General features: G+C 37.3%; 1 protein-coding gene across 1 annotated transcript in view; it reads left to right on the top strand.

Moving 5' to 3' along the window:
• The first annotated feature begins 541 nt into the window (after positions 1 to 541).
• SYT16 (synaptotagmin 16) overlaps positions 542 to 15,159 on the top strand; it is a 113,423-nt gene continuing 98,805 nt past the window's right edge. Inside the window, 3 exon segments of the mRNA XM_005906552.3 lie at positions 542 to 889; positions 891 to 951; positions 954 to 1,067. Of these exon segments, the coding sequence (XP_005906614.2) occupies positions 542 to 889; positions 891 to 951; positions 954 to 1,067 (523 nt within the window).

The following is a 15,159-nucleotide window of genomic DNA, read 5'->3' as shown; positions in this document are numbered from 1 at the left end:
CAAGGCAGAGATGCTTATTAGCCTGCTCTCTGGGATCTGCAGATGAAGCATCCAACCTTTCTTCTATTTTGAGATGTCACATTCAACTGCCTCTTAATGAAGATTCATTTATCCTTTTCACGCTGTTAAACATGGCCTATGAGGACAGACTTCTTTCAGTCCACATGAATAGAGCCCATTACTGCTAATGGAAGTTTTGCACATGTTTGCAGAGGTGAACAGGCATTGAAATAATCTACATTCAGACTTTCACAGTCAGTTTTATTTAGCTGCCTTAAGGATTCCAATGATGACCCCTTTTAGTCCCCAAATGCTGTTTGACATAGACTGTAGGAATCTGGTGGTGGCCTGAGGTTATAACTTTAACAGGTGTAAGTATTTCTTTCCTCTGTTTCAGCTGAGAAGTTTTGGGAGAGAAATATTCACAGCCATTAAAAGATGTCCAGTTTAATTTCTCATCATGCATGTTCTATAGTTCACATTAAGTCCAGAGTATTGAAGGAATGGAGCAAGTGGACTTGTAGACATCAGATAGCTGGCCATGCTGTTGGCCACGGCATCTCAGGATGCTCAGAACTTCTTCCAGCCTCTCTCTTCCTGGATATCTAGGGTTTATGAAGCTCTCCAGCAAGCAGGAGATACGTTATCTGCTTCGCTGGCTAACTTCAGCAAACAAGACTCTAAATTGAGTGATACGCTAGACCAGGACTTAAATGATATTCAGATTCCGGAAACTGGCTTTGAAGATGAAGAACAAGGCACTGATCAGCGCCAAGAGAACACAGATTCATTGTTTCTTGAAGTGGATCATTTCTCCTATTGTAATAGTGATTTTCAGGACTTTGGCCAAAGTTCAAGCCCCAGACTTAGCCAACATGTAAAGAACTCCATCATGTTCCATAATGACCCTGTGGCCCAGTCAGACCCTTGATGCCCAGAAGCCGCCACATGTGCTTCTTCTATTGTTGAGGAAGAACATCACCTTGAAAAGCAAAGGAGTAGCCTTCAACATGGCTTTGACAGCCACCTCTCTGATATTTTAGAAAGTGTTAATGGGAAAAAGCAAGGTAAGCTAGCTAGTAATCATTTTCTCTGGGTTTGTCCAAGGGAAATTTGTACTCATTTTATTTTTATTTGTTTCAGTTATCATTTGAATTTTATTTTTCTCTCATATATTTTCACACACTGGCTTCTTAATGAGTGATATAATCCGTAAGAATATTTTCAACATATGAAACTTTGGGAGATCCATATTGGTGGGCTCCATATTCCAAAATAATAGTTCTGAGCAAGTGAAATGGTGAAAACGAGTCTGTGGGTTCTGTTTGAGAAGCCCCTTGTGCATATGTCATGCTGTTTAAAATATCTTTTAAAATGTTCTCTCTTTTTTTTTAAACTAGGTTAGGAATCTCTAGATGTTACTATATTATTCAGTGTGAAATCCTGTGCAAAAAGCCATACTCGTTGCAGAATTTTTAGTTGATAACACTCCAAGAACACTTCTCACAGTGTTGTACTGAGACGTGATGTGAGATGACAGTAGATAGGAAATCTTTGGAATAAGAATAGCTCACTTTTTTTCTAGCCTTGAATGGAAAGGACACATTTAAAACAAACTGCCTATAGAGCATCATCCTGTCAGAACTGAGCATATAATGGGCCTTCAATAAATGCATAATGAATATGGTGAAAATGTAATTAACTCTATAAAAGTAGCTGTAGTATGTTCTGGCATAAATTCCTCACATTTCTGTTATACTAAGCCTGAAGTAAGGACATTCCATATTATTGACAGACAGAAGGTACATGATAGACAGAGAAAGGTATTGGGTGTGTTTATAGGATGTGGGTTTGTATACAAGCTCATGCAGATGATTGGATCTCTTATGTTATATAAAAGTGAAATCATTAATTCTCTTCTCGGTGACAGGAATAGATTTTTATGGAATACTTTCATAGTTTCTTCATCCATTTTCAGTGATTCCTTGTAGCTTTATTTTTTAGAGAAATGTTTTATCCAGATACATGAAGTCTTGGTAAATGAAGAAATATAATTTCATATTCTTTTTATAATGCTTTTTTGATCCTCTTACTCAAATTAAAGTAATATTATATGCTAGAATCAATTGGTGAAAACAATTTAGACTAATATGCTTTCTGTATCTGATGAACTATAAATAGATGCAATTTCAAGTCTTTAAAAATTATCTATAGAGATAATCTTAGAAATATCTGGTCTACTAATAGGATTTCTTAGACTTGCCTTGAAATTTCTATTCCTATTTTAGAAAATTCTTGCTTAAGTTGAACTATATTTAAAATAATTAACATGAACTTGGCTCAATAATTGTTTAACACTGGCTTCTGTTAATTTTTGTAATAATCTAATGGCAGTTAAACAATTGTGGTTAATTTGTTCATTCAGGAAATGTTTGTAGCCTTATGGAAGCCTGGAGCCGTGTAACAAGATTAATTTCTGTATGGCACCCCACTCCAGTACTCTTGCCTGGAAAATCCCATGGACAGAGGAGCCTGGTAGGCTGCAGTCCATGGGGTCGCTAAGAGTCAGACACGACTGAGTGACTTCACTTTCACTTTTCACTTTCATGCATTGGAGAAGGAAATGGCAACCCACTCCAGTGTTCTTGCCTGGAGAATCCCAGGGACGGGGGAGCCTGGTGGGCTGCTGTCTATGGGGTCGCACAGAGTCGGATACAACTGAAGCGACTTAGCAGCAGCAGCAGCAGCAATATCAAATACAATGTTGAATGTATAATAGGACATCAAATAATAATTACCAATGGAACAACAAAGAAAGCTAACAACTCTAAATACTATTATTAATCTCACTTTACAGTTGAGAAAACTGTTGCTTAGAATTCAAGAATATACCCAAGATTGACATTTAGGAAAAGGCAGAACTTAGGGGGCTTCCCTGGTGGCTCAGACAGTAAAGAATCTGCTTGCAATGCAGGAGACCTGGGTTCGATCCCTGGGTCAGAGGAGGAAATGGCAACTCACTCCAGTGTTCTTACTTGGAGAATTCATAGACAGAGGAGCCTGATGGACTACAGTCCATAGGGTTGCAAAGAGTTGGACACGACTGAATGATTAACACACACACAGAGCTTAGGTAGTCTAATGTTAGAGCTGATACATGTAACTTTCCTTGCCCCTAATCTTTTAAAAGTTACAAGTTACATATAGTAAAATTTCTTCTTAGTGTACAGTTTTGTGAGCCTTGACAAACACATGGTATCCTCACCACCACTCAGATTAGAAGACAGTTCCATCACCTCAAAAAATTCCCCCATTTGGAGTCAATCCTTTTCCCTACTTCCAGTTCCTAGAAATTGCTGATATATTTTCTCTTTCTATTGTTTACTTTTTCCAGGATGTCATATAAATGGAATCATGCCTTTTGAGTCGGATTCTTCCCATAATGTACTTACTGTAGTGCACTGGAGATCTATTCATGTTGTCCTGTGTTCCAGTAGTTTGGTTTTTTGTTGCTGAATAATATTCCATTTCACGATGGCCCCAGTTTATTGATCCATTCATCCCTTGAGGGATATCTGTGTTGTTTACAGCTTTTAGCAATAGGAGTAAAGGTGCTATAAATATTTGCAGAACAGGTTTTTTGTTTTCAACTAGGCGAATGCCTATGAGTGGTATTTCTGGGTCATAAGGAAAGTATATGTTAACTTTATAAAAAAATATTCCATTGTTTTCCAGAGTATAATTTTACATTCTCAAATGTTCTGTATGAGATTTCCAGTCACTCATATCCTTATGGTTGTGATATTATTATTATTAGCCATTCTCATAGGTGTGTAGTGATAACTCATGTTGGGAGATAAGTTTCCATTGGTGTCTTGCATATGCTATGAGCAGGGCAGAACCACAAGCAGCCTTTTGTTTTTGATTTCAAGGGTGTTTGTATGACAGCCTTGGAAGTTAGTGTCTCCCTCCAGAGCACAGAGGATATTTGTTTGCTATCCAGTCTAGTAAAGTAGTGTCTCTCTTCAGGGCAAATCTTAGGCAAATTTGCTTGCAAATGATAGAGGTTTTCCAAACTTGGTGTTCCCTGGCTGTGACATAAACCCAACGCATGCATGGAATCTCTCTGGGCTTGCCTCTGTGCTGCCCCTTTGATACTTGGACGTACTGTGAGTAATAAATTGTCCTTTGTCTCTGACCCAGAAGTCTTGCATCTTTGCCAAAGTCTGTAAAACAGTAGCAGACAAACTTGTTATTGTGCAAATAGGGTAAAATCATAGATCCTTCATAGGTTTTAACATCCCATTTGGCTTTCATTTGCATTTCCTTGACAACTAATGACACTGAGCATATTTTCATGTAGTTGTATTCTGTAAGACATCTTTGTAGGGTTGTAAAATTTTTTTGCCTACTTTCATTGAATTGTTTGTTTTCTTATTCTTGAGATTTGAAAGTTATGTTGATATTCTGAATATGAGTTACCTTTTAGGTATGTACTTTAAAAAATATTTTCTCCTAGTTTTGTGGCTTGAGTTTTTATTCTCTTCACAATATCCCTCAAAGAACAGATTCTTAATTAAATGAAATCTGCCTTATCAAGTATTGCTTTTATAAATTGTGCTTTTGGTATCATATCTAAACCTTTCTACTGTGTTTTATTCTAGAAATTTTAAAGTTATGAATTTTGCATTTTGTTGTTGTTCAGTTGCTCAGTCACGTCCGACTGGTTGCGACCTCATAAACTGCAGCACACCAGGCTTCCTTGTCCTTCACTATCTCCCCAAGTTTGCTCAAACTTTGCATTTAGAGCTATTTTGAGTTAATCTTTTACATGATGTAAGGTATGAATGAAGACCTCTCCCCATATGGGTATCTGATAATTCCTACACCATTTGTTAAAATGACTATTCTTTCTCCATTGCTTGTTTTGATAACATTGTCAGAAATCTATTATCTACATATGTGTGGGTCTATTTCTAAACTCCATTTCCCCCCTTAATCTGTATTTGTATTCTTTCTCTAATAACACACTGTCTTGATTGCTATAGCATTATGGTCTTGAAATCAGGTATTTGACTTATATTTTCAAAAATTGCTTTGACTAATCTAGTTTGTTTCCATATAGTTTTAAATTAGGCTTATTGATTATTACAAAAAACTTTGTTGAGAATTTCATTAGAATTGTGTTGAATCCATAGATCAGTTTGGAGACAATAATATGCTAATAATACTGTATTTTAAAATCTATTAATATGGTATACCACATCATTTATTTAGTTCTTAATTTTTTCCATCTGTTTTGTAGTTTCCAGAATATAGGTTTTATATATATTTTGTTAGATTTATACCTAAGAATTTTCCTTTTCTTAGATATAATTGGAAATAGTGTATCTATAACTTTCATTTTCCAATTGCTACTTGCTAATATATAAAAATGTCATTGATTTTTGCATATAATCTTGAATTTTACAACCTCCTTGAACTCAATGATGAGTTCTGATAACTTTTTTAAATAGCTATTTTGGACTTTTCCTTGTAGATAATATCAGAGAAATAACAGTTTCATTTATTCCTTTTCAATATCCATGTCTATAATTTCTTTTTCTTGACTAATTAATGGTGAAAGTGGGTATCTTTGTCTTGATCCTGGGCTTGGTGGATAAGCTCAGTCTTTCACTGTTGTTTAGTATTAGTTAGGTGTAACTTTCTGTAGATGCTCTTTATTATATTGAAGAAATTTGTTTCTATTCCAATTTGTTAAGAATTTTTAATCAAAACTGATATTTAATTCTGTCAAATGCAATTTTGCATCTATTGAATTGATCATATGAGTGTTTAATTTTTGAATATTGAACCCATCTTGCATACCTGGATAAAATCTACTCAGTCATGATATATTATCCTTCTCATATATTGCTGGATTTTATTTGCTAATATTTTGTTGAGGAATTTTTTTTCATCAATTTACATAAGGGATATTAATATATAGTTTTCTCACAATATCTTTGGTTTTGGTATCTGGGTAATGCTGGCCTCATAAAATGAGTTGTGAAATGTTTCTCCTTTTTCATAGTCTGGACAAATATGTGTTAAATCAGTATTTTTTTCTTAAATGTTTGCTAGAATTTTCTATAGAGATCAGCTGAATTTGGGATTTTTGTTGTTAGATGATTTTGAAATACAAATTCCATTTCTTTAGGGTATATAGAATTATTCAAAATGTCTGTTTCTTGAATGACTTTTGGGAATTTGGTGTCTCAAGAATTTTTTTTTTTCATTTCATTTGGGTTAAATTTATGGGCATAGTTTTTTCATTTTTTTAGTGTGTGTAGTATTTATGCTAGTTCTCCATTGTTTCCTGATATTGGTAACTTTTATCTTCATTTTTTTGCAATGGTCTGTCTGAGTAGAGGACTTTCTATATGTCTATATATTTTTCAAAGAACTAGTTTTGGGTTTCATTAATTTTTCCCTATTGTTTTTTTTCTTAGTTGTATTGATTTGTTTCTATTATTTATTATTTCTTCCTTCTGCTTGCTTTGAGTATTATTTGTCTTTTTTTCTAATACAATCATTTAATGGATACATTTTTTCTAGATACTACTTTGTCTACACCTAAAAATATTATATATATTTATTTTCATTGTATTAAAATATTTCTTAATTTACCTTTGATTCCTGTCTTGATGCATTGTTTACTTAAAAGTGTATAGTTTGTTTACAAATGTTGGGAATATTCTAGATAACTTTCTGTTATCAGTTTCTGGTTTAATTCAGTTGTGGCTTGAGCATTTTTAGTTTTAAAATATTAAAGTTTGTGTTTTGTCATCTTGACCTGTTCTAACTTGTTGAATGTTTCATGTGTACTTGAAAAGACTATGTATTTTGCTGTTGTTGGGTACAGTGTTCTATAAATTACTTCAAACTGTTTGATGCCATTTCAGATTTTCTATATACTTATTTTTATACTGATTTTGTCTACTTATTTTCTTCTGTTGGTTACTGAGACAGTAGTATTAAAGCCTTCAACTCTACTTGTGGAATTGGCTATTTTTCTCTTTTCTGTTCTTCAATTTTTGCTTCATGTAGTTTGAAGCTCTGTTGTTAAATACGTACACACTTTAGAAATATATGTCTCCTTGGTGAATTGACCTATTGGTCATTATATATTACACCTTTTTGTATCCCTAGCAGTATTTCTTGACCTAAAGTCTACTTTGATGTTAATGTGGCTACTCCAGCTTTCTTTTGATTAGTGTTGGCATGATATGTTTTTTTTATTCTTTAACTTTAAACCTATCCTTATCTTTATAGTGGGATTCTTGTACGTGGCATATAATTGGGCCCTGCTTTTTTATCCAATTTGACAGTCTTTTAGTTTTATTTGGTGTGTTTAGACTATTTGCATTTATTGTAATTATCGATAATGAACTAAGATCTGTCATTTTGTTAGATTTTTTCCTATTTGTTTAATCTATTCTGGAGAAGGCAATGGCAACCCACTCCAGTACTCTTGCCTGGAAAATCCCATGGATGGAGGAGCCTGATAGGCTGCAGTCCATGGGGTCGCTAGGAGTCAGACACGACTGAGCGACTTCACTTTCACTTTTCACTTTCATGCATTGGAGAAGGAAATGGCAACCCACTCCAGTGTTCTTGCCTGGAGAATCCCAGGGACGGGGGAGCCTGGTGGGCTGCCGTCTATGGGGTCGCACAGAGTGGGACACGACTGAAGCGACTTAGTAGCAGCAGCAGCAGCAGCATTCTTTGTTTCTTCTATCTCGTTTTCTTCTGCATTCTTTTGGATTGAATATTTTTGTTATTCCATTTTAACTCCACTATGGGCTCATTATTTTTATCTCTTAAAAGAAAGTTTCATGATCATCATAAGATTTTACAACATATAGTTTTAGTTAATTGCAGCCTATCCTGAAATAATACTGTACTACTTCAGTTATAGTTAGGTGATATTACAACAGTAAGCTCCAACTTCTTTCTTTCTCATCCTTCACTTTTTGCTCCTACATATTTTACTTTTACATATTCAGTAATATTCAGTATGCTGATACAGTTTTGTTTTAGTTGGCTATCTCCTAGAATAATAATAATTCTATATTTACCTCATTGATGTTGTTTGAAGAACTCTTTAACTTTTCTTGTGCATATATGTAGCTAATAAATTATCTTAGTTGTTGTTTGTCTGAAAAATATTTAGTTTTGAAATACATTTTAGATAGGTAAAGAATTCTGAGTTGACAGTTATTTTTCTTTTAGCACTTTAATGTTGCCATTTCACTCTCTTGTAGTTTGCATAGCTTTCATATGAGAAATATGCTATAATTCTTACTTTTGTTTCTCTGCATATAATATAATGTGTCGCCCCCCACCCCTCCGCACAATTGGGTGCCTTAGAGACTTAATCTTTGGTTTTCAGAAGCATATATCTGGGCATGTGTGTATGCGTTTCTATTAATACTGTATATGTGTATGTTTCTCCGGCATTCATTTTTACTGGTGTTCTCTGTCCTTCTTGTGTCTGTGGTTTAGTGAGTTTCATTAGTTTTGGAAAATTCTTGACCATCACCTCCTCAAACATTTTTTCTAATCCATTCTCTCTTGCTCTTATTGGTATTCCAGTTATATAATTATTAGCCTAGTTGATATCATCCCATAGCTTTTGCATGTTCTTTTTCTTTCCTTCATTCTTTTTTTCCTTTGTATTTCAGTTTGGGTAGTAGTATTTAATGACATAGTCTTCAAGCTGACTACTCTTTTCTTTGGCTGTATGAAGTCTGGTGATGAGCCAATCAAAAATATGTTTTGATGTCTGTTGCCTTGTTCTTCATTTCTAAAATTTTGATTTGATTAAAAATTATATCAGTCTCTCTGATGAAATTCCTCAACAATTCATGCATATTTCTCCCTTTTTCAACTATTAATATGTTTTTAGCATATTAGTCACAGTACTTTTAAATTCCTTGTGATACCTCTAACCTTTGAGTTGTATCTGAGTTTCATTTTCTTGATTGCTTTGTGTCTTGACAGTGTGATTTTTCCCTTCTGCTTTATTGCTTGTCTTGTATTTTTAACTGAGAATTGAACATCATATGTAGGGGATGTAAATGGTGTTTCTGCCTAGAAGTAGATTAGCCTTTTCTAATGCTGGGCCTTTAGTGTGAAGGTGTTGAGTGATTTAGTCAGAATTTGAGCTGGGCTTGGATTTTTTTGTTTTTATTGTTAATCTCCCTGTAGTATAGCCTTCAAAATGAAGTGAAGGTGAAAATCACTCAGTCGTATCCAGCTTTTTGTGACCCCACGGACTATACAGTCCATGGAATTCTTTAGGCCAGAATACTGGAATGGGTAGCCTTTTCCTTCTCCAGGGGATCTTCCCAACCCAGGGATTGAACCCAGGTCTTCTGCATTGCGGGCAGATTCTTTACCAGCTGAGCCTCAAGGGAAGCATAACCTTCAAAACCCTCTATTATTACATTGTATTTAGGGCTCAGACATGTTTGCTACAGAGTTGGTCATTATCTGCTCCATCTTTAGCATCGAGTCTCTTCTCATTGCCTGCACCTCAGAGAGGGTCTCTCTTTGCAGGATGTCGGCCCTTTCCCAGAAGGAGCCTGATGTTATTCAATACTTGGTGTTTGCTGTGGTTATGTTGGAAGTTTCTGTTTTCTGCTGTTCTGGAGCAGCCTCTGTCTTAGGCAGGTGATATGTGCCTGTGTCTTGGGTTAGGGCCTTCTCAGTTATCCTGCCCCTCCCTCAGAGTTAGGGGATTTTCACACATCTGACCCCAGGACTTCTTTCTACCTCTTCCCCAGAGGTGTTAATTTTTATTCTGTTCTATTCATTACCTTCATGTGTCTCTACCTATGGTCTGAGGGTGATGGGATTTGCTGCCCTTTCCCAAGTAGCTTGTGGCTTTTATTCTATAGTGGAAAGATGAGATGAGAGAGGAATCCTGGTGAGGCGTCTGATTTTTCCCATAGCAGCTGCTCTTCCTCTCCTCCAGAACCACACCATGTGGGAAGCTTTCTCCACCCCTGCCCTGCCTGCCCTGCTCTTCTCATTCTTGTGAGTACCAGGTAACTTCTGTGGAGCCAAGCCTCTCAGTGGGTTTCAATTTCCCTGGGGTTTGTGGCTCCTGTGGGTCTCTACTCTTGTGCCAGTACACACTTGATCTTTAGAAATTCTTTGAAAATATTATCTTAATTTTTCTTGCCAGCTAGTATGAACCCAGCATTTACCCCTGGCAAGCAAATGCTTGTGCTCTTTCTCCCACTGAAAGAAGTTTTCTTTTTGTAACTTTTGGATTAGTTGGTTGCCTTATGACCTCAGCTCTCTCATAAGTTTTAAAATGTATACTTTTATATATTATGTAGATTCTATTTTTATTTAAAGAGTAATAGCATTATTTCCATTTGTTTTACATTCTAAGTGGAACTTGGAACACAACACTCTACTTTAAAATTAAGCTGGACATTCTCATTAATTTGGGTCACATGTTTGGGCTGGGAGATACACGTACAAATAAAATATTGATCTTCCTTTAAGGAGTTTCCTAATGTCTAAGAGATAGTTACATGTAATAGGTTCCATTTTAAAAAATTGTGGAAAATTAGAACAATTAACATGGTAATTGTTAACATGGTAACTTTTGAGATGGTTTTGCCAGTAGTGATCAGAGGAGGTTCCACAGAGCCGATGATATAAGACTACAAACTCTAGGAATGAGTTATAATTTAACAAATGAATGGCGAGAGAAAAGCATTCCATTTGAAGGAATGACATGAACACAGATGTGTGGACAAGCGTGACATTATCAGGGATGGATCATAAGGCTAGGCTAGAAGCATAGGCCGCAATTGGGAAAGCCTTTTTTGTGTGTGTTAAGGATTTACCTTTTATCTTGTAAGTAGCTGGGACTCTCAAAGAACTCTTAATGAAGCGTGATACCACCAGAACTCCATTTTAGTACTGATTTCCTTTAAGATGGACTGGTTTGATCTCCTTGCATTCCAAGGACTCTCAAGAGTCTTCTCCAGCACCACAGTTCAAAGCATCAGTTGTTTGGTGATCAGCCTCCTTTATGGTCCAACTCTCACATCCATACATGACCACTGGAAAAACCATAGCTTTGAGAAGACAGACTTTTGTTGACAAAGTAATGTCTCTGCTTTTTAATATGCTGTCTAAGTTTATCATAGCTTTTCTTCCAAGGGGCAAGTGTCTTTTAATTTAATGGCTATAATCACCATCTGCAGTGATTTTAGAGACCAAGAAAAAAAGCCTGTCCTTGTTTCCATTGTTTCCCCATCTATTTGCCATGAAGTGATGGGAGCAGATGCCATGATCTTACTTAGTTGAATGTTGAATTTTAAGCTAGCTTTTTCACTCTCCTGTTTCACCTTCATCAAGAGGCTCTTTAGTTCCTCTTTGCTTTCTGCCATAAGGGTGGTGTTATCTGCATATCTGAGGTGATTGATATTTCTCCTGGAATCTTGATTCCAGCTTCTGCTTCATCCAGCCTGGCAGAGGAGAAGGGGACGACAGAGGATGAGATGGTTGGATGGCATCACTGACTCGATGGACGTAAGTCTGAGTGAACTCCGGGAGTTGGTGATGGACAGGGAGGCCTGGCGTGCTGCGATTCATGGGGTCGCAAAGAGTCGGACACGACTGAGTGACTGAACTGAACTCTGCATCTAAGTTAAATAAGCAAAGTGACAATATAGAGTCTTGATGTACTCCTTTTCCACTTTTGAACCAGTCTATTGTTCCTGTATGGTTCTAACTGTTGCTTCTTGACCTGCATACAGGTTTTGCATGAGACAGGTAGGGTGGTCTGGTATTCCTCTCTCTTTAAGAATTTTCTACAGTTTGTTGTGATCCACACAGTCAAAGGCTTTAAGTAGTCAATGAAGCAGAAGTAGATGTTTTTATGGAATTCTCTTCCTTTTTTATGATCCAACGGACGTTGGCAATTTGATCTCTGGTTCCTCTGCATTTTCTAAATCCAGCTTGAACATCTGGAAGTTCTCGGTTCATGTACTGTTGAAGTCTCATGTGGAAAATTTTGAGCATTACTTTGCTAGGATATGTTCAGTTCAGTCGCTCAGTCGTGTCCAACTCTGCAACCCCATGAATCGCAGCACGCCAGACCTCCCTGTCCATCACCAACTCCCAGAATTTACCCAAACTCATGTCCATTCAGTCAGTGATGCCATCCAACTATCTCATCCTCTGTCGTCCCCTTCTCCTCCTGCCTTCAATCTTTCCCAGCACCAGGGTCTTTTCAAATGAGTCAGCCCTTTGCATCAGGTGGCCAGAGTATTGGAGTTTCAGCTTCAACATCAGTCCTTCCAATGAACACTGAGGACTGATCTCCCTTAGGGTGGACTGGTTGGATCTCATTGCAGTCCAAGGGACTCTCAAGAGTCTTCTCCAAAACCACAGTTCAAAAACATCAATTCTTTGGCACTCAGCTTTCTTTAGAGTCCAACTCTCACATTCATGCATGACTACTGGAAAAACCATAGCCTTGACTGGATGGACCTTTGTTGACCAAGTAATGTCTCTACTTTTTAATATGTTGTCTAGGTTGGTCATAACTTTCCTCCCAAGGGGTAAGCGTCTTTTAATTTCATGACCGCAGTCACCATCTGCAGTGATTTTGGAGTCCCCCAAAATAAAGTCAGCCACTCTTTCCCCATCTGTTTGCCATGAAGTGATGGAACCAGATGCCATGATTTTAGTTTTCTGAATGTTGAGCTTTAAGCCAACATTTTCACTCTCCACTTTCACTTTCATCAAGAGGCTCTTTAGTTCTTCTTCTGTTTCTGCCATAAGGGTGGTGTCATCTCCATATCTGAAGTTATCGATATTTTTCCCTGAAATCTTGATTCCAGCTTGTGCTTCTTCCAGCCCAGCATTCCTCATGATGTACTCTGCATATAAGTTAAATAAGCAGGGTGACAATATACAGCCTTGACATACTCCTTTTCCTATTTGGAATCAGTCTGTTGCTAGCATATGAACTGAGTGCAATTGTGTGGTAGTTTGAGCATTCTTTGGCATTGCCTTTCTTTGGGATTGAAATGAAAACAGACCTTTTCCAGTCCTGTGGCCACTGCTGAGTTTTCCAAATTTGCTGGCATGTTGCATGCAGCACTTTAACAGCATCATCTTTTAGGATTTGAAATAGCTCAGCTGGAATTCCGTCATCTCCACTAGCTTTGTTCTTAGTGATTTTTCCTAAGGCCCATTTGACTTTGCACTTCAAGATATCTGGCTCTAGGTGAGTGATCACAGCTTCGTGGTTATTTGGGTCATTAAGATCTTTTTTGTATGGTTCTTCTGTGTATTCTTGCCACCTCTTCTTAATATCTTCTGCTTCTGTTAGGTCCATACTATTTCTGTCCTTTATTGTGCCCATCTTTGCATGAAATGTTCCCTTAGTATCTCTAATTTTCTTGAAGAAATCTCTAGTCTTTTCAATTCTATTGTTTTCCTCAATTTCTTTTCATTGTTCTGTTAGAAAGTCTTTCTTATCTCTCCTTGCTCTTCTTTGGAACTCCACTTTCAGATGGGTATATCTTACCTTTTCTCCTTTGCCTTTTGCTTCTGTTCTTTTCTCAGCTATTTGTAAGACCTCCTCAGACAACCATTTTGCCTTTTTTCATTTCTTTTTATTGTGGATGATTTTGATCACCGCCTCCTGTATAATGTTATGAACCTCCATCCATAGTTCTTCAGGCACTCTATCAGATCTAATCCCTTGAATCTATTTATCATTTCCACTGTATAATCATTAGGGGTTTGATTTAGGTCATATCTGAATGGCCTAGTGGTTTTCTCTACTTTCTTCAGTTTAAGTCTGAATCTGGCAATTAAGGAATTTATGATCTGAGCCACAGTCAGCTCCCAGTCTTGTTTCTGCTGACTGTATAGAGCTTCTCCATCTTCAGCTTCAAATAATATAATCAATCTGTATTTTGGTATTGACCATCTGGTGATGTCCCCGTTTAGAGTCGTCTCTTGTGCTGTTGGAAGAGGGTGTTTGCTATGACCAGCATGTTCTCTTGGCAAAACTCTGTTAGTCTTTGCCTTGCTTCATTTTGTACTCCAAGGCTAAACTTGCCTGTTACTCCAGGAATCTCATGATTTCCTACTTTTGCATTCCAGTCTGCTATATTGAAAAATACATCTTTTTTGGTGTATTTCTAGAAGGTCTTGAAGGTCTTCATAGTACCATTCAACTTCAGCTACTTTGGCATTAGTGGTTGGGGTATAGACTTGGACTACTGTGATATTGAATAATTTGCCTTGGAAACGAACAGAGATCATTTTGTCATTTTTGATATTGCACTCAAGTACTGCATTTTGGACTCTTTGTTGACTACGAGTTCTAATCCACTTCTAAGGGATTCTTGCCCACAATAGTAGATATAATGGTTGTCTGAATTAAATACAGTTTTCATAGTAGCTGGTAAGAAGAAACAATGTGTAAGCCAATGTGAATGCATAAAAAGAAATGATTGTCCTTATTTTGACATTACTCCCCCTTAAAGGCCTCTCAACTAAAGAGAGTCATTGCCAAGCTTGTAGCAGGGTATTGGGGTACCTCCTTATTAATGCTAGGCAGAGGCAGTAACATCCAGTTCCAATTACATCCAGAAAAACGTCCAGTTTTTCTCTTGGCCTCCTTAACCCTTGAAGGGGTGCTCCTCACTAATGCTGGGTTAGATGAGAGATTCATTTCTCCATGTGGTCTCTGCTGACATAGAGTTGAAGGTAGCCTTGATGATGGTGAGAATCCTGTCTCCACTAGACCTTCCTCTGACACCACTCAAGTGGAGAGGGGCAGGGGTGCCTCATTACTCCAGGTGGGGTACAGACTTCCTATGAGCCCTCCACTGATACTGTGGGGGCACAAGATACTTATTACTAGCCATCAAGGATGAAAGTTCCGGATTTCTCCTCAGCCTTCTCTGGACTCCCTAGTGGGGGATATTGGTGTGCATGCATGCTTAGTCACTTCAGTCATGTAGGACTCTCCGAGACCCCATGGACCATGGCCTGCCAGGCTCCTCTGTCCATGGGATTCTCCAGGCAAGAATACTGGAGTGGGTTGCCATTTCCTTCTCCAAA

Source organism: Bos mutus, chromosome 10 (genome assembly GCF_027580195.1).
Source record: "Bos mutus isolate GX-2022 chromosome 10, NWIPB_WYAK_1.1, whole genome shotgun sequence".
In the NCBI taxonomy this organism is placed as follows: Eukaryota; Metazoa; Chordata; class Mammalia; order Artiodactyla; family Bovidae; genus Bos; species Bos mutus.
The sequence above is the reverse complement of the archived record's forward strand: the minus strand, read 5'-3'. Positions and strand labels throughout refer to the sequence as shown.